Source organism: Nannospalax galili, unplaced genomic scaffold, assembly GCF_000622305.1.
Source record: "Nannospalax galili isolate Female #2095 unplaced genomic scaffold, S.galili_v1.0 scaffold576, whole genome shotgun sequence".
Taxonomy (NCBI): Eukaryota; Metazoa; Chordata; class Mammalia; order Rodentia; family Spalacidae; genus Nannospalax; species Nannospalax galili.
In genome coordinates this window covers 1,697,759-1,721,532 of record NW_008339223.1, presented here as the reverse complement: position 1 = coordinate 1,721,532, position 23,774 = coordinate 1,697,759, and the positions used below count along the sequence as shown (strand labels likewise).

The window sequence follows — 23,774 nt, the reverse complement described above, 5'->3', positions numbered from 1 at the left end:
GCCATACCTGTTGTCTCTCCATCAACCACATGTGGATGCTGTGGGAGACTCTGCATGATCAAATTGTCTTGACTCCTAGCATAACCTTTCACAGTAGGGAAATGTACCATTTAATCTGGGGGATCATTATCCAACCCTGGAATAATTTTTATCTTCTGCACCTGTATTGTATTATGGAGGCCTTCTGTGAACTGCTCCTCAGGTTTTAAAGCATTCCAGAGGCTCCTTAGCAGACTTTGACGTTTTCTCTATTTTTTTCTTTAGGAGATTGGACTCTATGTCACTAAATGTTGCATGTATATCCATTTGTGGTTTATTTTTAATTTAATCACTTTATTGTACTGAACTCACAAAAACATCACACAGTAGCCACTCAAACACTTCCTAGTCCCTAAGTCTATGCACCTTAGTGAATTTCTAGGCAGTTAGAATGGCCATTCTGAAGCCATGGAGCTTTACTTACAGTTTTACACTTTCATTATCAAGCACAAGCACATTTTGATGGACTCATCCGCTTCAGAGAAAAAGAAACAAAACAAAACAAGCCATGACACAGTTGAAACTAGAAAAATAATTCGCTTCACCCCCTTAAACATCTCCTGTCCTTTTGCATGCATTACATCTTTCCTCATCACCTACTATGACCTTTTCCTGGTCTCCTTTCTAAATGTTATAGAAAACCCACACTTAGAGCTATTTACAGATCTGTGTGTTTACATTACAGGGTAGCATCCACATACAAGGAACATGAGTTTTTGAGTTTGCTTAATATCATCCACTCCAAATCTATTTCCTTGCCAAATTCATCTTTCTTTACAGCTGAATTTCTATTTGTATATGTACCACATTTTCATAATCTCTCCATCTGTTGATGTATCCAGGTTGTTTCCATTTTCTTGCTATTGTTAATAGAGCAGCAATAAACATGGATGTACAAATATTTCTATAGTAGGATATGGAGTTCTCTGGGTAGTAGCTTGGTCATATTACCATAATTTGGTCATAGTACTATTAATTTGTCATATTAATTTGCACTCCATCGGCAGTCAATAACGGTGTCTCTTTCCCCACATTCTCTCTATCTGTTGTCAGGTTTCTTGATGATAGCCACTAAGAAGAGGTGGCATCTCAAAGTAGTTTTAATTTGCATTTCTCTGATGACTAGGAATGTTGAATGCTTACAAAAATGGTTATTGGCCATTAGTGTTTGTTCTTTTGAAAACTGTGGACCCTGAGCCTGCTGGGTCCACGGGCAGCACTTGTGCTGTGAATGAGACCTGCCCTCACTTGCAAACTCAGGGGTTTGAACACTCACTCCCTAGCTGGCGGCACTTTTGAGGTTCTGGAATTCTTAGGCGGATGCTTGCTGGAGAAAATAGGTCACTGGGGGGCAGATCTTTTATCACCTGCTCCCACTGCCTACTCACTCTCTGCTTCCTGACTTACTGCACCTTTCTCCATTAGGTTGCTTTTCGTCAGGTAGAGCAAAGAGATAACTGATGCACGTGACTTACTGTAGACTAGGAAATTAAGTTTCCCTCAACAGAGTTAAAAAATTACCAAAGTAATGAAGACATTTAAGAACAGTTATACATTTTATATATTTCTCTCTTCTGCTTAATAGTTACTTGACACAAAAGCAACCTCTACGTACATTGATGTAATCAATATTCACCTTAACACACACTGAAATAAAGCACAAGAATCACTGGGTACAGAAATCTGAATTAAAAAGTCACTCTCCTAGGCTGAAATGTAAGAGATCTTATTTATTCACCTATCTACTCACAAGATTTTTGGCAAAATGCCTTACATATTTCAATTTTTTTTTCTACAAAATTTATCCGATAACTGGTATTCTTGAACTGTTTCCACAAACGTGTTTTGAACTGCATGTCATGAAGTAAAAAGGGGTTTGCATAACTGATGTGGGGTTTGAAAAATAATAAAAAAGGCAATAAAAGTTTCCTGAAACAATAAAACTTAATTCAAACTCAAATTTGTAAGAAACACAAGGTAATTTTGGCAGCAATTGACTGCCAAAATTACCTTCACAAAGCCTTAAGTCATAAATGCCCATGTACTCTGCACTACTGCACACATCCTTACACCACATAACATCAACAAGTACTGCCTCAAACAGCCTGGCTTAGATCTGAGACTTAGGAATTATAGTATTTCTAATGTACTTGCCAAGTTTTTTGCTTATAGAAATATAATGGCATAACCAGAGAAAGTATGAGTTTTAATACTTTCCTATCAGTCCTCATAACCCACGGGGCAGCAAACTATGGTCAGTTAACTCTAGTTCCAGGGGATCTGCTGCTCTCTTCTGGCCTCCACAGGCATTATATGCACAGGTGCACTTACAGTACATAAGAGACTCATACACATACAAATAACAAACCCCCTAAATATTCAGGAAGATTATGTAGAAATAGTACATCCATCTCAGTATATAAAATTATGTTCCTTTATATGGTAAAATTAAATATATGTGTACATATATATATATATGCCAAATTTTTAAAATAATTTGAGATTTTTTTTTTTTGCCTGAATATACTTAAGTGCATCATGTACATGCAAGCGCTTGTGAAGGCCAGAAGAGTGTCAGAGCCCCTGGATTTGGAGTCAAGACACTTGTTAGCTGCCATGTGGGTCTTGGGAACCAAATCTAGGTTTGCACTTAACCACTGAGCCATCTCCCCAGCCCATAAAATGAATCTGATTTATAAGGAGATGTTTCGTTTGAATTCCTACTTTACACACCTATACACCTCAGGTCACAAATTTCTCACATGAAAAGGGGATGCAAAGGGAAAATGTTTTAAAGTAGTGCCATATACATTAAGTGTATTCAACAGTTAAGACCACACATCTGGTTTTTCTCAAACCTCTGGGGTGACTGCAGCATGGCTGGTGCTGGAGCTGGAACTCTTCACAACTGAAGCTGTTAGTCTTAGTTCTACAGCAACATAGGTTCCAAAGAAAAAGTCCTTTCAAAGACTTGTGAATCAACTGGTACCAACAGGTGGAGCTTGGAGGCCGCCCCCACCTCCATCCTCTGCTATTCCCAACCAGACCACAGAAGTGCTCCTAGGTCGTCATGTATGCCAGTCACTGCCCAGGGTTTGGGGTCACAACCATCTTGCTGGTGTAAGTACATTTGCCATGAATTGCTGGCCATGAGCCTTCAGCAAGGCTTTGAACACCCGATTATCAAAACTCCCAAACCCAGGTGCAAATGCAAGCCCTGTCACAGCACTGTGCCCCTCTCCTTTGATGATGGGCTCTTCTGTTAGGAGGAAGTCTGATTTCACAATGAACAATTTTTCCCACTGTGTCATTCAGATCAGTTTGGATGCTTATGTTTTCTATTTGTGAGCCACTGTCTTAATGAACTGATTTAAAAAACTCTACTTAAAAAAAAATCACATTAGCAGGGCTTGCCTTTGGGGCTAGATTTCCTATATCTGCCCTTGGAAGAAAAAAATAAAAATGACTAGTTCAAAGTCCAAATTCTGATTTTATGGATGTAAAATCTCCAGATTTCTACAAGATCTCCATGGTTTTCAGTCATGCTTTGTGTAGTTGTTCAACAGTGTTGCACCAGCTATAACAGGGAGAAAGGCCTGACAAGACTTAAAATAACAGCATGTTGGCACACATCTGCACTGCACATTGAGTCAGGCAGAAGAATCACTGTTGGTTTGGGGTCAGCTTATGTGATAGATTTCAAGGACAGCCTTGGCTACATAGCAAGACCTTAAAACACATACCACACACACCCACACATAAATCGCAAAGAGGGAGGGAGGATGGCCTGAATTGTTTTATACCAGAACAATGAAGCTGGATCAGATGGCACATTTCATTAAAAAAAAAAATTCTTTTATGTGTATGAGTGTATTGCCTGCATGTATGTAAATGCACCCATATGCAATGTCTGCAGAGGTGAGGAGAGGGTGCTGGACCCCTGAAACTGGAGTTATGGGAGGGTTGTTAGCCGCCACGTAGGGCCGGGGAACCAAACCGGGGTCCTCCCGAAGAGTAGCCTGTGCTCTTAACCACTGAGTCATCACTTCAGTCTCCAGATGGCACATTTCTGTCAATTCTGAGCATTAATGATCCTGTATCATACTTACTAACGACTATTTTTCCCCCTAGGCTTCTTTTATCAGTGTTTAACCTGAAATAGTGAAAAGTTTTCAAACTGTATCACATTTTAGAAATATTAAAATTCAAAACTACTTCTGGCTAGTAATAGAAAATAATGTCTTTTTTTTTTTTAAAAAAAGGAAGTTTTTTACTTTCCAGCAAAGCTACCAAGAATATGGAAATACCAACTAAAATGTGGAAATGCATAAAAACTTTAGGCAAGTTGCCAATAATGAAACTTCAAAACAAATTATGCTTTACTTAAATCACCTGAAACTTTGTATTATTAGAAAGACTTCCTACAGAAAATTATAGCTGCCAAGTCTGATGACCATCTGCAATTATGTTTAAAATAATTATTACTTTCCTCTGTACATACATAACTACTAAATTCTGAAATTCAAACCATTTATGAAATTAAATTTGCATAGACCTCCAAGGAAAAGCTTTATTTTAAACACTGATTTATTAAATAATAAAGTAGAAGTCCATGCTTTGTAAGTCAGCATTAAATTTCTCACAGAGAAATCAAGAGCAAAAATCCTATCATAGATAGTTAAATCCTCTAAATAAAATTTCATACAAGAAATTAAACAGGAGCTGAATTTATAGACGATGCCTGAGCTTTGGCCATTCTTCGAAATAGTGCTTGCTGTCTTTTTCTTTGAATTTCTTCAGGAGAATATTTTCTATTTTTCTCTTCATACTCTAAAAAAATCAAACAAAGCATATGAATTAATTTTACAACTTATAAAGTAACCCTGGGTATCTGACTTAACTTCTGCTTTTTCATCATTCAGGCCTGTGAGATTAGTTTGGCTATTAAATCACACATGACTATTACATATAAGATTTCCAAGTACAGATGTAGTTGATATAATGCTCTAGCCCCAAAGAAAACCAATGATGATCGATGATCACTAACTAATGCCCTCATTCACGTATGGTAAAACTTGATTTGATTAAATTGTTTTTTGAATATTAGCCAATTATTGTGGATGATGACATCTAATTAATATAGCCTATGACTTTATATATCTTAAAAATAAAGAGATTTTAAATGGTATATAAACTTTATAATGAATCAAACTGGGTATCTACTTCAAATGAGAGCTGGGAGTGGGGGTGCATACCTATAATCCCAACCCTCCAGTGAAGGAGGTGGGAGATCAAGGACATCTTCAGCTACGTACTGAGTTCAAGGCCAGCATGTGCTACATGAGACCATCTTCAGGGAAAAAGAAGAAAAGAATGGAAAGGAAGAGATGCCAAACAACTGTGAAAATAAATTAAATATTCATAAGCACTTTTCTTCTTAAACAGAGACACAAAGTTTTCATTTCAGCCACTAAAGATCTTTGAGTGATTAAAATGAGGTCTCTCATGTGAAACTGGCAATTTGTAACTCACTGTTAAAAACTGGACTTTTATTTGGACAATATATTTTGTAGAAAATTTAAGATAGTCACTATAAAATTAGTAAGTTGAAGTTTTGTATTAGAAACTACTCTCATTTAAAGAACATCTAAAATTTAAGACCATAAACCTAATACATATTTATTTGAATTTAATGTTTAAACCTCATGTTGTAAATAGTGATTTTTAGAGAAGAATCTGTATTATCAAATGAGGAAACCACAGAATTTGCTCTAAGAGATTTCTTTTGTTAATAAATGGAGACATTTCCCAAAATATCTATCTACTTCCTTTCTTGGAATAATCAGAAATGGAGAGGATATTCAAGATAAGAAATGTTTATTTTAGATCAGTTTCCTAAGCTAGCTGTCTTAGACTTGAGCTATTTTCCCTTCCAAAGAAATACCAAAACATACTTTATAATTAGCTTAACTAATATTTTACTTTCAAAGCTAAGAAACAAAACACTCAGAACATACACAGTTTACAGTCAATTGACTATAGGAATGAAAGCAGGTTACTAGTTCAGAAAAGTCCAAAAGAATATAGCATCTTTAAAAAAATTTTAAAAGTAGCTTGATAATATGGAAAATAATCTCAAATGACATGAAGTCACACTATAAAATTCTGATTTAGAGAGCCAGTCCCATTTGTCCTTCAACTCAATCTGTAATAAAAACACACTTAGAAAAGTCAACTTGCTGCAAGGTATTAAGCAGTTGGAGAATCTTCCTTTTTATTTTAAAGTGCAAGAATCAGTAACTGTTTTTCTCTAAACGGCCAGAAAAATGTTAATAGCAAAATATTCTTATTCAAATTGCTCAATTCTACCATTTTAGCACAAGAAGTCATACACAATATGCAAACAAACGATGGCGTTATGTTTGAATAGAACTCTAAGAATTTATGAATTCTCAGAAGTCAAATAATTTTTTTTTTTTTTTGAGAGGTCTCCCTGTAGCCTCAGTTGGCCAGGAATCTGCTACGTAGACCAGGCTGGCCTTGATCTCAGGGAGATCCATCTGCCTCTGCCTCCAGAGTGCTAGGATTAAAGGCATACACCACCACGCCCAGCAGTTTTTTTTTGTTGTTGTTTGTTTGTTTTTTTGGTATTTTTTAAAACCATTTAAAAAATTTAAAAATACTTTTAGTGAGCAACTTATATAAAAACAGCCTGCAAGCTGGCTAACTGGCCTTAATCCACTAACAGTTAAATGGGTTTTGCTTTCAGAATATTCAAAGAGAGTAGCTTCTGACATAAAAGGGAGTAGAAACAACAGGAAACACTGAGGCTGTATTTACTGAGAAAGTCTTATCAATAAATCTAGCAGAAGGAGTGCTAAATCGAAAGGTAGGTTTTTCATCTATAAAAAAATGGAGATTAGTCTTTAATGGGATTCATATTTTCAGGAATTAACAGGTACACTATATTAAGGATTGGCAAAATTAAGCTTTCATATATTGTGCAATTCCATCTATTTAAATAAATCAAGAGGTATATATACTCATCATTTTATATGCCCAGAAAATCCTTCAAGACAAAGAATTTAAGGGCTTGAAGATAAAGTTAAGGAATTGTTATATTCCAACAAGAATTGGAAGAAAGAAAAAAGCCAAGTAAACAATCAATCATGACCACAACATGCAATATCTCTAGGACACAATTAACAGACCAAAACCAAAGAATTTGTAGTATAAGAGAAGGGAACTAAGATAGATCAATGGCACAAAACACCATTCAATAAAAATTAAAGCACAAACTTTTCTAAATCTAGGTAAAGAATACTGAAAGCTGACAGAGGGAGGTACCAACTTCCACGAAAAGGCAATTCGATCAAGAGACCCCTCAGCAAAAACTCTAAAACCAAGAGAGAGCATGGCAGATGTATCTCAAGATCTGAAAACATACCTGTCAACCAAGATTACTACATCCAGCAAAGTTATCCTTTATAATTGAAGAACAAAGACCTTCAATGATGAAAATAAACTAAAACAGCTGGTAGCCACTGTCAGCACTGACAGCCAATCATACTAAGGGAATGCCATGCAGGGAAGGGGAGAAAGATGAACACAAGCACGAGAGTTCCAGAAATAAGACTTTTAATTGAAATAAAGATTTATAACTCTCCAATTAGAAGATATAAAGTGCCAGAATGGATTATAAAACAAGATCCAATTACATGCTGAATCTCAGCTGACATACACAGAATGAAACTGAAAATATACGAAAGGAATCTGAAAGCGAGCAGGAGTGCTTTTGACAAAGTCAAAATGTAAGCAGCTCACCACATAGTAATAATGGGAATACCCTATCATGAAGATGGGTGTGATAATCCCAACACTCAGGGAGATTAAAATAGAAGGATTTCAAAGTTCGGGTATGCCTAGATGATAAGCCATTCCAGGTCAGCCAGAATTATCAGAGAAAAATTGAAAATTAAAAGAAAACAAAAAACATCTCTTGGGCAGGCAAGATGGCGCATCAGGTAAAAAGGTGCTTGTTGTCAAGTTTGAGGACCTGAGTTCAATTCCTGGAACACACATGGTAGAAGAACAGACTCCCAGAAGTTGTCTTCTGACCTCCCCATCCATGGCAGATGTGCATCTCCCACTACTCCCACCCCACCAAAATAAAATAAATGTAATAAAAGTCTCTGGACACAAAGGGTGTAGAGATGCATAGGTCCAGATACAATAATGGGGTAATTTTAACACCATAATATTTCAACGTCATTAGTAGACTGACCATTCAGGCAGAAAAACATTTTAAACAGCACAAAGCCTTCAGAGCTAAACTGCTCACAGGCATCAAAAGGATTTAATGGACATATGCAGAATATGCCATTCAACCACTTCAGAACAAACATTCTTTTAGCAACTCATAAAACTTTCTCCAAAACAGATTACACAGTGTGGCATAAACTGTCTTCCAAATGTCAAGCTTGGCTGCACCCACTTGCTTAGGATCATCACAAACATGACTGTTGATACCCCTCAAAAGGGGCAGGGAGAGTCAGCCACACTTCCCAACCAGCCAATCTACCCAAGTTGCACCAGAGAGAGGGACTAAGGATACCTAAGCGGAAAACACCAGGAGGAGCTCTCACCATTTTTGATGGTTGCTGGAAAGTCATGAGACCAAGATTTTCCAGTGCGGCCCTGGGGTGGGGATGGAGGAGCCACCACACTCCTGTAAGTAACCCCTTGCCCACTGCTCTGTAAGTAACCCCAATAAACTTTTAGTTTCCCAAACTGTAGTTTGGAGAAATTATACCTCAGTTTGTCATAAGGATGGTGGGAGGGGGCCAACCAGTTTGTGCCTCCCAGAAGGAATTTCAGTAACACACAGGCCATAAAGTCTCAACCAATGAGAACAACAATAGAAGACATAATTTCCTCTCTTATCAGATCACATGGAAAAAAATTTAGAATTCAACAGTAAGAGAAATTATACAAATAAATGTACATAGAAAAAAGTTTCAATGATCACTGAAAAAAATTACAAGGGAAATGTGTAAATTCCTAAAATCAAGTAAAAATGAAAACAACTTACCTAGACCTTGGGATACAGTTAAGTCAGTGCTAAGAGGGAAGTTTATGACTATGAGTTGCCTTCATGAAAAATAAAAGCCGGATATATCAAATCAAATTTATTCTATAAAGTCAGTAATAATTTCGATATCAAAACTCTCTTGGATGATCATGGCAAATCAAATTTGGTAACACTGACAATATCAAGATCAAGCTGATTCTATTTCAGGGATGGCTCAGAGCATATATATAAAAATCAAGGACAAAACTCATATATTCATCTTAACAGATACAGGAAAAGCCTTGAACAAAATTCATAATAACCCTAAAGAAACTAGGAACAGAGTATCAAACCTCAACAAAATAAATAAATACTATATGTGACAAACCCACATCTAACATTATACTGCTGAAAAATGGAAAGTATCTCCTCTAAAATGTCAACTCTTGACTCTTACTCAACACAGTGCTGGAACTTTTAGCCACAGCTAAAGACAGGTAAGACAAATGGGCAAGGCATCTGTTAACCATATAAACAGATCCAAAGACTCCACCGGAAAATTCTTAGAAATGACAAACATTTTTGGCAAAGTAGCAATATACAAAGCTAATATATAAAAACTAGTGGCTTTTCTACATTTCAGTATCAAACTTGCAGAGAAAGAAATCAGGATGAAATCAAATAACAAAACTCTAGGTTATAACAAACCTAACCAAGGAGGTGAAAGACCTCTACAATGACAATTACAGAACAAAGAAAAAAGTTGAAGACATTTAGAGGATGGAAACATTTCCAGTGTTCATGGACTATTAATATTGTGAAAAATGGTCATTTTACCAAAAGTGCTCTACAGATTCAATGAAATCCTCATCAGAACTCCAATGATTCTTTAGATTTCTAAAATTTATATAGAGAAGTACCAAAACCCCCAATTACCTAAGAAAAATAAGCAAAGATGGAGGCATCAAAATAAACTGATTTCAAGGTACATCACAGTGCCAAGGTAACAAGACCAACATGGTACTGTCACAAAACAGACATGTTGATCAATGGAAGAGAAAAGAAAAATCAATGCATGTAGCTGCAGCTGACTCTTACCTAAGGGCCCCAAAACACGTTAAAGACAGCCTTTTAAACAAACTGTATTAGGAAAACTAGGTATCTACATGTAGAGACTGAAACTTGATCCCTGACTCCTATCCTTTATAAAAAACAAAGATATTATTGTAAAACCTGAATTTTATAAACAACTGAAAAACACAGGGAAAACACTTCAAAATACAGGCACAGGCAAGAACTTTCTGAAAAAGGACCCCAGTCACTCAAGGGACAAAAAGGAGCCAGAATTGGAAAACAGGAATGCATAAAATTAAAAAGGTTTTGTACAGAACAAGAACTATTAAGCCCAGTGAAGAGAGAACCTACATTATGGGGAAATACCTTTGTCAGGTACTTATCCAACAGGGGTTAATATCCAGCACATATAAATAAACTAAACATCAAAGAAACAGATAATCCAATGAACAAATGGCAAATTAAATGAACACACTTCCAAAGAAGTAAAATAGCCAATGAATTCATGACAAAAAGTACAACATATTTAGCCGTCAAGGAAATGCAAATCAAAATCCTATTGAGATTTCATCTTACCACAGAATGGTTTTCAAGAAGAACAATAAAAGACTATTCTGTGAGGCTGGAGAGATGGCTCAGTGGTGAAGAGCACTGACCACTCTTGCAGAGGATCTGGGTTCAGTTCCCAGCACCCACATGGCAGCTAATAACTGTCCGTAACTCATGTTCCAGGGGCTCCAATGCTGTCTTCAGACCTCCATGGACACTGCACGACACACCTGCAGGCAATGTATGCTCATATGACTCATAATATGACTATTCTGTTATTTGACAATTAGAATCTAAAGGGGACATGCAGGAAAATTTAGTTATTTCACCAAGAAATTTAAGTTTGGGTAAGGATGGTAGTAATAGAGTAAGGTGGACAGTTTCAAGACATGTTTTGAAGTGTGGTTTAATGAGCTTACTGAAATGGAAAATCTCAAGGAGGCACTGGAAGACTTAAAAAGGATCAAAAAACTCATTATTCTAACACAACCAGCATTGACTCTTTTATCAGATACTAGCTTCAGTCTTACATTTTAGGTAAAACAAGTAACTTGTGTTTTCAGATGACACGTCTCAAAGAAAATTATTTCATACATACCTTTAGAAGACTGTTTCAAAGATTCAGAATATGTTACTGAAGACTGCCACTGATCAGCTTCTCCAAGCAATGAGTTGTCAGTGTACTCTTCCCCCAGATATTGTATGACTTTGGTAGTAGGCATGTTTCCTGTTATGCAATTTTTATTTAACTGAGAATTCTTCCTTTTAAATGTAAATTTTGAAAACAATATTTTGTTAAGGCCACTGTGAACCTCATCTTCTGGAATGTTGTGGGATAGCTGATGAGTACTCAACTTCTTATCTGTAGCAATTTCTATGTTCATATTACCCAAGCTAACATTTGAAGTTTGACTTTCTGCAAGAACTAATCTCGAGCTATTCACTTGTATTGGAGCATGCAGATTATTGACCTGAACATTTGGATTCTTGGAGCACACAGACAAATTTGTTGTAGTATTCAAAACACTGGGATAATCTCTACAGAGTTCCCTTTTCTCCACTTTCACTGATTTACTTATTTCTGAGTTACCTGTTAAAGATGTTTGCACTGAAGTTTCACCAACATTCCGATGCTTTGATTGTACCAAATGACTCCCTCTTTTAGATGCAGTAGATGTGTTTCTGGCTCCCTGTCTGGAACTGTTATTGATACTTTCTGACCCCCTGCTGTCCTTGTTTTCCTGCTGAGTTAGTCTTTCAATGTCATCACATGCCTGATATAACAAATCATCATCTACATCATCGGATCCCCAGGTAGTCTCTAACTGATGGCATGCTTTAATCATTTCATTGGCCAATGATGGATCATTCCAATCATCAAAGAAAGAATCAGAATCAAGCTTTGATGTATTAGCCTGATTTGGATTAAAAACACTGTTTTTAATGCCTGGAGATGTAGAATCAAAGGGGTCAGTATTAACAGGTGCTTTCAAAGATGGATTCACACTGATCTCATATTTTTGTTCATGAGGATTTCTTTTGTACAAATCAGTCTTCTCAGAAGCATGTATGTTAGACACAAAGTGACGATGATTATTTTCTTTCACTTCTGTGAAATCAGCTACAATGTCACAATCTTGAATTTTATCTTCAGTAACAATTTTATGAAAAGCTTCCTCACATCTCATTCTATTTCCAGTGAATGGTAATTTGCTTGATTTATCAAGGGCACAAATTCCCTTTGGATCTGTAACCTGAGCAGTTGTAGAAGGGATTTCTGCATTTTGCATGATAAAAGGTTCATTACCTAGTAAGTTTTCCCAGTCATCCTCAAAGTCACCAGCAGTAAGTCCACCAATATGTTTACTAGAGGCTTCTGGCTCCCTGCAGGGAACCACACATGATTTTGGCATTTCAGCAGTCCTTTCTGGAGAAGTGGTATTTGTCAGATTTTCAGTGACCAGAGTTTCATTAGCAATGACTTTCTCTTCTATCAAGGCACTCTTCTTTCCAAAGGTAGTATTACTACTATTCATAAAAGAATCTGACACATCTTGGCTTAGCCGTCCACTACACATCTGAGTAGAACCATCAAAAATGGCATTAAAAGCTGCTTCAACAGTCTGGTCAAATGGCTTCTGACCACCGTTTTGCTCATTTGACACAGATATGCAGGTGTTTCTTTTTATTGGCCTCTTTGTTAGAACCCTATCAATTTCAGAAACATCATATGATTCCATCTGTACGTAATCTTTACAGTTATGTAAACTCCCTGCTTCTGAAGTTGTCTCAATAAAATCATTTCTCCTGTTTTGCTCCTGAATCACATCAAGCTCTTCCATATTTTTATCAAATTGTTTAGCCAATTTCATAAGTTCTTTTTCTCGATTTTGTGTTTTTAACCTAGTAAAACAACATTTAAAAATTATAACTAAAAAATGTTTTAAGAACCATTAAATTTCATTTAACATATCCTGGTATATGAAAACAGCAAATCCTTAACTCTCAGATCACAATGACTTTAGCTCTAGAAAAGTTCATGTCAAAACCAAGAAAATTTTTCTAATTATTTTGATTTATTCAAAAAGTTCAAAATTACTAAGAATATTTGCCTCATGGAATTACAGAGTCTCAAGTTCGAACTCACCTTGTACAGCTGACTTTCAGTCTCGTCTTTTCTTTTGCTATGCTGGGAGTACAAGGGATAGCAGTGGCACCAATCCAGACACCCAGCATGGAGTTGGTCACTGGTTTTTCATCCTTTGGAAGAGGGAAAAAACACAAAAATGCCATGAGAAAAAAAGATAGAAAGGAAGGAGAGAAAGAGAAGTGGGTAGAGGAGAATGGGGGAGGAGAGAAGAGAAGCTACTTGGAGTCACTTTCCTCCAAGTAACTCAACAAAAGCAGACGAGAGGCTGGAGAACCGAGGAAGAAGCCAGGAGTGCAGACCCACTTGTTTCCCGGGGTAAAAGTATCCAAAGGTAGGAATTCCTTATTCTTAGAAAACAGGTTTGAAAAAGTGAATTACCTAGCAGGTTCACTTTAATATCATACACATACAGAAGAGCACTTTATAAAAGGAAAATTGATAATTCATTTGACTTGATAAGCACATAAAAGGGATCTATTAGAATCAAACTGTGTGCACAAACAAACACCAGATGTAAAAATAAAGACACAGAATTCTTTGTGTATCATAATTCTCCAATTTTCCTTATCATTATATACTCTTTATCTAGAATTAGGAAATCTAATTTGACTTAAACTGAGGGCACAGATCAAAGGAAAGTCAGAAGAGATTAAACATCTTAGAGCAAGGTCAGAACTAAACCAAGAATGAGGGGAACAAAAAGAGCAGAAAAACTTCAAGTCATTTTACATAATTGTTTGGCTGTATTTTTCAGTTTCAATCACACAAATGGGTTCTACATTGGGAACCAAATAGTTTACGAAATTTTGTTTATTAACTAAGAAGAACATAAATACAACACAACGTAAAAAAATTACATTACTAGGCTAGAGGGTGTTAAAGGCACGTACTCTTCTTTTTACAATAGCTTAGTGTATAGCAGTGCCCAGTAGGAGGAAAATGCTGGGTCAGGGAGATGGTCCAGCAGGTCAACAACTTACACAGTTGTCTTTTTTCTCCTCAAATGCATATACACAGAAAGCAAACATAATCTTAAAACTTAAAAACCCCAAGTCTTCAAAGAATCAACAGGCAGTTTTCTTAACACCCATCTGAATCTATTTGACTTCAGTTCTACAATATAATAGTTATGTTCACTTCTACAGTCAATATTTTCCTACTTGTTTGAACAATCTTAAATTAAGGAAAATGATATTCCTAATCATTTAATTATGGAATCTGTCCTCATGTGTAAATTCATCCAATTTTCAGTTAGATTATGACAAATTTCTGTACTCAGATTCATATTATCATGGGGCTTTCTGATTACATAATGTATTGATTTCTAACTACATTCTAGGTGCCGTATAAGGTATCCAAACATATTACTTCAGTTCACCTTAAAGAGTATATACTGTACAAAGTTGTATAAAGATGAAAAAAACCAACATATTAGAAGTTATCACTGCAGAAAATCAAATGACTGGTCAATGTAGAAGTATATATCTTTAAAACACATGAAACTTGAAAATATTAGGAAGAAATTAAAATGACGAATTGAAGATAATAAGAGAAAAAAAAATCACATAACAGAAAACACCGAATAACACATTTGTCTCAGCATCTCGGTCAGGCGTGGTGGCACACACCTCTGATCTCAGCACTTGGGAAGCAGAGGCAGGCAGATTTCAGTGAGATCGAAGCCAGGCTGGTCTACATAGCAAGTTCCAGGCCAGCTGGGGCTACAGAGAGACCCTGTCTCAAAAAAAAAAAAAAGAGAAACTTATCTCAATGCACCTTTTCTCTTATGGAAGTTCCCATGTATACACTATTTTCAGCCATTTAAGTAAAAGATCCAATAACATAATCAACATTATATCTCTATTTAGGCTGGCAGTTCAACCGCACTTTATTAGGCCTCTTTTTAAAAAAAATTTTATTTACTATTTTTATTTATGTGTATCCATGTATTGCCTGCATGTAGGTAAGTGCATCTGCGTCGTGCAATGCCCACAGAGGACAGAAGAGCCTGTCGGAACCCCTGGAACTGGAGTTACAGACAGTTGTTAGCTGCCATGTGGGTGCTGGGATTTGAACCCAGGGCTTCTGCAAGAACAGTGAGTGTTCTTAGCCACTGAGCCATCTCTCCAGTCCCTATTAGGCCTCTTTCATATGACACCCACAATTAATGAAGACTTCTTATAACAGCATTACAGTACAAACTCCTTCAGTAACCAACGCTGATACACAATGCAACAAGGAGTGCTGAGCTGGCAGCAGCAGCTGCTGACCACGCTGCTTCTGTGTTTAGATTCTTATAGCCACAAAGAAAAGCCACGTTTCCTGTCTTCTCTCTGTGGACACGGGGATTCCTTAGAACCTCACTCTCAGCCACTGCCGTACGTGGACAGTTACTATATGGTCAACTTATTACATATTAAGGAAAACTACAATTTTTTCAACAACATTAAGCGAGAACGAGATGTCCTCTGAGTTTAAGGTTGTTAAGGAAAAGGGCTGGCGAAGTGGGTCAGCATTGTAAAGGCTCTTATTGCCATGCCTGAAGACCTGAGCTCATTCCCTAGGACCAACACGGTGGAAAGAGGGGACTAAATTCTGCAAACTGTCTTATTATGTCCATACTTGTACTGAAGCACATAGGCACTCACACATACACACATTAAAAAATGTAAAAAGAAGGGCTGGAGGGATGGCTCAGTGGTTAAGTATACTGGCTGCTCTTGCAGAAGACCTGGGTTCAAATCCTAGCACCCACATGGAGGCTAACAACTGTCTGGAACTCCAGTTCCAGGAGATCCAATGCCCTCTTCTGACTTCTGCGGGCACTGCATGACATGGGACACACATGCAGGCATAACACTCGTACACATAAAATAAAAAGTAAATTTAAAAAACGTAAAAAGAAAAAAATTAAAATAAGGAAAAGAGAGAAAAGTACAGAAACTCAGAAGGGTTCAGTACTAGGCCCATGCTCATCACTCACAGTGCCAGGGCTAAGGTGACAAATACGACGCGAGTCACTGGACTCCTCTGGGCCAAACCACTGACTTAAGGACCACAAAACCTAAAGTGAACAAACCTCTGAAGATGGGTCTATTACAGTAAATAATTAAATCATAATTAAAACCTCATATTTATAGTACTCTGTACTTTGAGTTTTTCTTATAATTTACCCTCATAAAGATCCACTGAGAGAGCAAGACAGGTAGTAACTCACCAAGGACACATAGCGTAAGAGGCTGTGTGAGGACCACATATAAACCCAGCGCTCATTCCAGTTACTGTCTGAAATTTTATAAGCCAGTGAATGCTAAAAGCAGTTTCAATGAGGAGATGTACTAGAGATGGCAAGCACAGACAACAAAACTTCAATTGCCTTATCCTATTAACTTATTCAAGCTGTGACTTGAAAAATAAGGTATGCTGTTAAATACATTAAAGAGTAAAATTAAACTAGGTGAAAATTACTACCCTAAAATTAAAACAAAATATCTGCTTAGGAAAATATATACAGTTGGCCCTCAGTAAGAACAGGTTCCATAATCAATCTACCACATACTGAAAAATTCAGTAAAAAAAAAAAACAAACAAACAAACCGAAAACAACCCCGCCCCCAACCCTGCATCTGTTTGGACATATATGGACATTTTCTTTGTTATTCCCTCAACAATACAGTGTAACAATTAACTACATTATGTTAGGAGTAAGTACTCAAGAGGACTTAAAGTATATAGAATGGGCTGGAGGAGCACTCAGTGGCAGAGAGTACTTTTGAAGCCTTGGATTTGAGCTCCAGCACTGTAAAAAAAAAAAAAAAAGAAAGAAATAAGGTACATGGCAGAATATGCACAAGTTACCACACAAAAACGACACCATTTTGCCTGGTGGGGTGGCACGTGTGTTTAATCCCAGCAATCAGAAGGCAAAGGCAGGCAGATCTCTGTGAGTTCCAGGCCATCCTGGTCTACATAGTGAGTTCCAGGCCCAGTTGATGCTACAGGGAGATCCTATATCAAAAAGACCAAAAAATAAGAAAACTACACCATTTTATAAAATGAACTTCAGATTCCGCAGTTCTGTGTGGAATCCATGGTTACCAAGGTTTGACGATATTACCCATTTTATATTGTGCTTTTTCTTCAAAATATGCACTAAAGATAAAAGCTAAATGTAACCTTTGCTGCAGTAAATACATTATTTAGCGTATGACTGAAACACACAGTTGCAACATACCACAGAAACTTCACTTTTAAATAAACTATGAAACTAGCCATATTTACCTGAGGAGCAATACGATTAACAATATTTGAAATCTCATCACTATCAGTGCTGCAAATCTGTTTTTTTCTTCCTTTACCTAAAGAAACAAACACAGTTCTATAAATTTTAGATAAATAATAATTTTAAAAAGCTGTCACTTTTTAGAAAAGGATTTTAATCAATGAAACTTAAACGACTTCACTGTCACGTACATATTGGAGACAAAATCACTTAAAACTCAAAAAAATCTACTGTATTAAAGTTTCTGATTTACACAACTAAAAATTTATAAATGCTGCTCACTGATCAAACACCTGTGTACATAAAAGTGTTAACAAATTACCTAACTGTTTTGTCATTGGAGAATTCTGATCCCAGAAGATATCGTTCTGTCCATCTGGGTCATTTGGAGAACTGAAGGTGCAGGACGAAAAATCCATTTTCAGGACTCCTGTTGGCGTTTCAAACCTTTCTGTAAAAATGATTAAAACGACAAGCGGTTTCATTTGAAAGCACTACTTTACTTCATAGCATCCCAAACTCAAATAACAGCTTAGACAAAATTACGTCTGGTATAAAATTTTCCCGTTTAGAATAAAAACATGTCTTTGCACTTAATAACTTTCATGTTCTAACTGGAAAGTATTTTTTTAACACGTGGTAAACATATGATTGTATACTTATAACCCAGCCACTGAGTTGCAATCACTGGGCTTCTAGACTTTAGGAACCTGGTATGCAACTTTCCAGCTCCTTTCATCAACTCCCTAACCTACGTAACTACTCAAAATGGCAACAGTGCTCCATTTCTAGCTAAGTTTTGTCTGGCATTACTAACATTTTTACAATTTGCATTTACCGCTCACCCCCACGTAGCTTTATGACAGCAAAGTATGCAAGCCAACAGAAGCTCCCTTTCCGACGCTTCAGGAAGGGCGGGGCGCCTGATCGCTTGACCCGGAGTCTTTAAAGTGCAACCCCAAAGTTACAGGCGAGCAAAGGGCCTTCGGTTTGCAAGTTCCCGCTTCTTCAAAAGGAGGTGGGATGTCGCCGAGGGGGCCCAACCCTGCCCCACAGACAGCCCAGGGGCAGCGGGGGCCGCACAGGCCGCACCGGGCCTCGCTCCCGCCGCATCCCCCGGCGTCTCAGGGTCTTGCCCCGGCCCCTCTCGCCTCGCCGCCCCCAGGCTCCGCTCCGCTCTCCTCACCCCGCGGGCTCCGCTCGCCGCCCGCCGCCCTGCGCGGCTGCCGCGAAGGCCGCGCTCCCGCCCTGGAGCCGCGGGCCTCCTTGAGCCGCCCGGAACACGGCTCCGATGACCAACGGGCGTCCCCGGCCGCCGCCCCGCGCGGCGCGCTCCTCGGAGCCGAGCCGTCTCCATGCTTCCTTCGCCGACTCATTCCTCGGACACCCTGGGCCAGCCGCGTTCACATTTTACCACAGATAAGAGCCACAGCGGCCTCACGGCGCGCCAACGGGCCGGCGATCCCCGCCATCTTCACTGCCGGAGCCCGCGCAAGCGGTTGCCGCCGATTGGCTGCGCCTGCTTGAGGGGCGGGGCTGAGGGCCGGGCTACGGGCCGCGGGCGGAGCCGAGGGGCGGGGCTACGGGGCTGTGCCTGCCTGAGGGGCGGAGCCAGGGGGCTCGGGCCTCCGCATGACCGGGGTCTGCTGGGGTGGGTCTGTCTTCCAATTCTTCCTGGTCTGGCCAACTGGTTGGGACTTGTTAAGGTGGTAAGCAAACGCAGTGGCAGATCATTATTGAATTTACAACTGAAGTAGCACGTTTCTCAGACCCAGATGGTGGTGTGTTTTAGGATTCGTTAAAGAGAGAAAATAAAAGCTACAGATTAGGAAGGAATCGAGCTGATCGTAGCTTCTCATACTATAAAATCCAAAAGTTAGGAAACGTTATTTAAATTTAATAAATTTAAAAACTTTCCATGCAGAATACAGTTGTCATCTCAGTGGAACAGCACAGCGTTTATTTTGAGCCAAATAGTAATGACCATGACCAGAGAAAACCGATTCAATATAAAAGCAATTACACAAACATTTTTTTTAGGGGGGAGTCTTTTTGAGACAGGGTCTCCCTGTAGCCCCAGCTGCCGTGGAACTCGCTATGTGGACCAGGCTGGCCTTGATCTCATAGAGATCCACCTGCCTCTGCCTCCTGAGTGCTGGGATTATATGCAGGCTCCACCACACCCGGCTAATTACACAAAACTTTTACAGTTACAGGGCAAAAGAAAGACAAATGAAGCCTTTTGTCTAGAACTTTGGTGGGGACATTAGGTGGGTAGGCAGTTTGCAGAAAAGCAGGGAAAACGTAGGTTTTAAAACATAGGTTTTAGATGCAAACGATGTTGTGTTTAGCTTTTGTTTGGTGGAATCTGGTAGTCAGCTAATACATTCCAGAGGTTTTACCTGATAGTCAAAAGTGTGATCAGGTATCTGACACAGGTGGACAATTCATGGCCCATTACAACACTAAAGGTAGACCTAAAGAATATTTATTATTGCCGGGCATGGTGGCACACACCTTTAGTCTCAGTACTTGGGAGGCAGTGGCAGGTGGATCTTTGTAAAATTGAGGCCAGCCTGGTCCACATAGCTTCAGGCCAGCTGGGACTATAGGAAGACCCTGTCTCAAAAAAACCAAAATCCAAAACCAACCAAACAAAAAGAATATATATATATTTATCTACAACGCTCCAGTTCTCCACATGACAAAGTCCTGTAGCTTTTTAAAACAGTCGTATGTAGCCAATGCTGGTCTCCTAATCATCGTTATGTAACATACTTGCTTGAACAGCTCCTCCTGCCACAGCCTACAGTTTTCCAGGATTACACATGTGGGCCACATAATCAATCAGCAGTGTAGAATTTTCAATGTAAGCACAGCTTTTTTCCTAGGAACTTCAGGTCCTAGTACAAAGTCAAAAACAAAGGTCAATTGTGCTTTAATAGATTAGTAATAAAATTCTAAGTTTTTTTTTCTTCTTTCATTTAATTATTTTTATGGGGCTTTTGGGTACACTAACATGCCCCCTCTGAAGAGGTAACCCTAAAATTTTTTTAAAAATATTTTTATTTTTATTTTATGTGTATGAGTGTATTGTCCACATGTATGTGAGTGCACCCAGGTTGTGCAATGCTGTGAAGGTCAGAAGAGGGTTTCACATTCCCCTGGAACTGGAGTTAAGGATGGTTCATAGCTGCCATGTGGGTGCTGGGGATCAAACCTGGGTCCTCTGCAAGAGCAGTCAGTGCTCTTAACTGCTAAGCCATCTCTCCAGCCTCATTAACCCTAAAATCTTATAAGGGCTAGATACAAGCTCCCAAACTTTTCACATTTTTGGCCTTTGAAAGAGAGTATGTTGCTAACAGTCCCAAGGATATTTTGACTTTTAGCCAAGTGTCTCCCAGATGTCTGGTTCCTCCAAGGGGTGGGACTTGTCACAGAGAAGGGACTACTGAGGGGCTGCTGGGTGCCATCTTGGGACCTAGGCCGCATTCCACGAGTAACATGCAGCAACGGGTGTGGGGAATGAGTGTGCAGCAGCTGGGCATACTCAAGAACAGAATGGCCTGGCACTTATGGACCTGGGACAAGACTGTTAGCCTCTGAGACATGGGTAAAAGCTAGGAGTGACTATGGGCGTGTCACGGGAGCAATCTGATAGGGTAGGCTCTGAGCCTCAGCATAGAGCAGAGGAGCTGAGCTGTGTGCAGCTAGGCACCCGGTGCTGGTTTCTTTGTAAGTCACTCCCCCTCCCCCCACCACGATCAAAATAAACGCACATATATATATGTTATATGGTTTGCCTGATAGCGCAAGAGACCCAGCGAGAATTCTGGTGACACCAAGAAACTGACTGCTTTTTATAATTTGTAAAAGCAGTAAGTGAGGTAATAAATAATTAGGAATAAATTGAACCAGTGGTCGTGCTGTGTTCATGGGCTGTGGGACTCACTGAACAGTGCCAGTTCTGGCCAAGTTGATCTAGTTGATGCATGCGCTTGCAGAGTCTCAGGACAGGGCTGAATGTACAGATAGGCAGGGTAAGTTTACTCCAAGATTTTTAGGGTACTGCAAAGGGAGAAAAATATACAAGAAAGTCTAGATCTATTGAAGAACAAACAAAGCTGGGTTGCACCCGATTCATGAGCTGAGTTATAGTAGTGTTCTGATGGTGAAGGGCAGACAAATGAATGAAAGGCGTGACGTAGATAGCCATCACACAGACTTCCACAGAAACGGAGACTGTTAATACAAAGGTGACCCTCTAGAACAAAGGGAAAACACTTTTGGAAATCAGTAGTGTAGCCAGCTGGAATGGTGGTGCACACCTGCAGTCCCAGCACTCAGGAGGCTGAAGCAGGAGTATTGAGAGGTCTAGGCCATCCAAGCTACATTGTGTGATAGGAAAGCAAAAATAAAAATATAGTTTTGGTCAGTATGATTCCCACATGGTAAAAGAAAGGTGACTCCTATCTCAATCAGTAAGTCAAATGCAAATTGATTACAGTTTTAATTGTAAAATAATTTTTATAGAATCCTGTAAATTCTCACATCAGAAAATTTTAAAAGGAGGAAAAAGGTCACCAAACATAAGGAAAATAATTATAAATTTGACTACATTAAGTTTATAACAGAATTTCTCTCAATTAAAAGGTAAAATTAGAGACCATGAAAGGCCAGGTACAGTAGATATTTATAACGTGATGGTTAACACTGGCTGTCAATTTAACACAATCTAAGATCAGCTCTTAGATGACGCTGGGCATTCTTGTGGCTTCTGATCACATCTGGGAGGGATTATCAAGATTAGGTTAAATGGGGTGGGAATACCCACCCTAAATGTGGGTAGCACCATTACATGGATAGGAATTCTGGACTGCACAAAAGGGGAAAGTTAGCTGAGCACGAACATTAGTTCTCTGATTCCTGACTGAGTGCAATGTGACCAGCTGCCTCGAGGTCCTGCTGCCTCAATTCCCTGTCGTGATAGACTGCACCTTCAAACTCTGAACCAAAATAAGCCCTTCCTCCTTTATGTTGCTTCTTGTCAGGTATTTTGTCACAGCAAGGAAAATGACTAGCATAGATATGTAACTAAGAGTCCTATTATGATTTAGGCATGAAGCCCCCCCAAAGGGGACTTGACCCCTGATAATACAAACAAATAATTTGTATTAGTTACTCATCTGTGGGACACAGCACCTGACAGAAGAATCCCAGGGGAGGAATAATTTAGTTGAGCTCAGAGTTTCTGGCTGGGAAGCATGGTGACCAAGGCTCCATTTGGGATGCGGGAACATGTTGCTTGACCTGTTACATCTCATCAGTGCAGGTAACAGAGAGACTTGGCCATGGCCTTAACACCTACTTCTGCTATCTGGACTCTGTGTCCCCAAAGATTCTACAATTTTCCAAAATGGTACTGGCAGCTGGTGACCAGGTATTCAAGCACAGGAGCCTGTGGACAACATGCAACAGTCAAACAGTAACAACAGTGTTCATAGTTTACATTCTGGTGAAGTTTTTGGCTTTTTGAGAACTCTGACTTCGGGAACAGATGACCCACCCACCGACCAACAAGTTTATGATTTGATGGCATTATTGGGGGGTGATGGAGAGAAGAGGCAATGGAGCCTGTTTGGAGGTGCTATGCCCCTGGGGGAACCTCTTTGAAGGCTGTATCATGCCTCCTGCATCTGTCTCCCCGTCTCTCTGTTTCCCACCGACTGTGAACTATTTCTTCCCACCACATACTGCCGCCATGACGTTCAGCCTTCTTTCCCACAGCGGTGGAACCCCTGACTCTGGTCAGCAATGTCTGAAATCATTCAACAAAACCCCCCTTCCTCCTTTAAATTGTTTCTCTCAGGCATTTTGACAGAGTGACAAAAATCTGCATAGGCCCATATATAAGCTATATGAAAAAACAGATGAGTAAGAAAGCATAAGGAGCAATCTGCAGTACAGGATCTTCACAATAGGAAAACACGGGGGCTGGAGAGATGGGTCAGTGGTTAAGAGCACTGACTGCTCTTCCAGAGGACCCAGGTTCTGTTCCCAGAACCCACATGGCAGCTAACAGCTTTCTGGAATTCCAGTTCCAGAGGATC

General features: G+C 39.1%; 1 protein-coding gene across 5 annotated transcripts; it reads right to left on the bottom strand.

The window, feature by feature from the left end:
* Positions 1-4,481: 4,481 nt before the first annotated feature.
* On the bottom strand, positions 4,482-19,164 carry Etaa1 (ETAA1 activator of ATR kinase). Of its 5 annotated transcripts, none has more exons than XM_029563926.1 (7): positions 18,851-19,164; positions 17,987-18,115; positions 17,664-17,740; positions 13,380-13,492; positions 11,823-13,135; positions 11,331-11,459; positions 4,482-4,869 (listed from the first exon to the last, which is right to left on the bottom strand). In XM_029563926.1, exons 1-7 carry the CDS (start codon positions 19,038-19,040, stop codon positions 4,751-4,753), a joined length of 2,070 nt encoding a protein of 689 aa, XP_029419786.1. In that variant the 5' UTR covers positions 19,041-19,164; the 3' UTR covers positions 4,482-4,750. The 5 variants fall into 5 exon arrangements, 4 of the variants coding, with proteins under 4 accessions (XP_029419786.1, XP_029419787.1, XP_029419784.1 ...); XR_003849662.1 differs by adding an exon at positions 10,760-10,962 and having other exon boundaries at positions 4,736-4,869; positions 11,331-13,135; XM_029563924.1 differs by having other exon boundaries at positions 4,487-4,869; positions 11,331-13,135.
* Between the last annotated feature and the right edge of the window lie 4,610 nt (positions 19,165-23,774).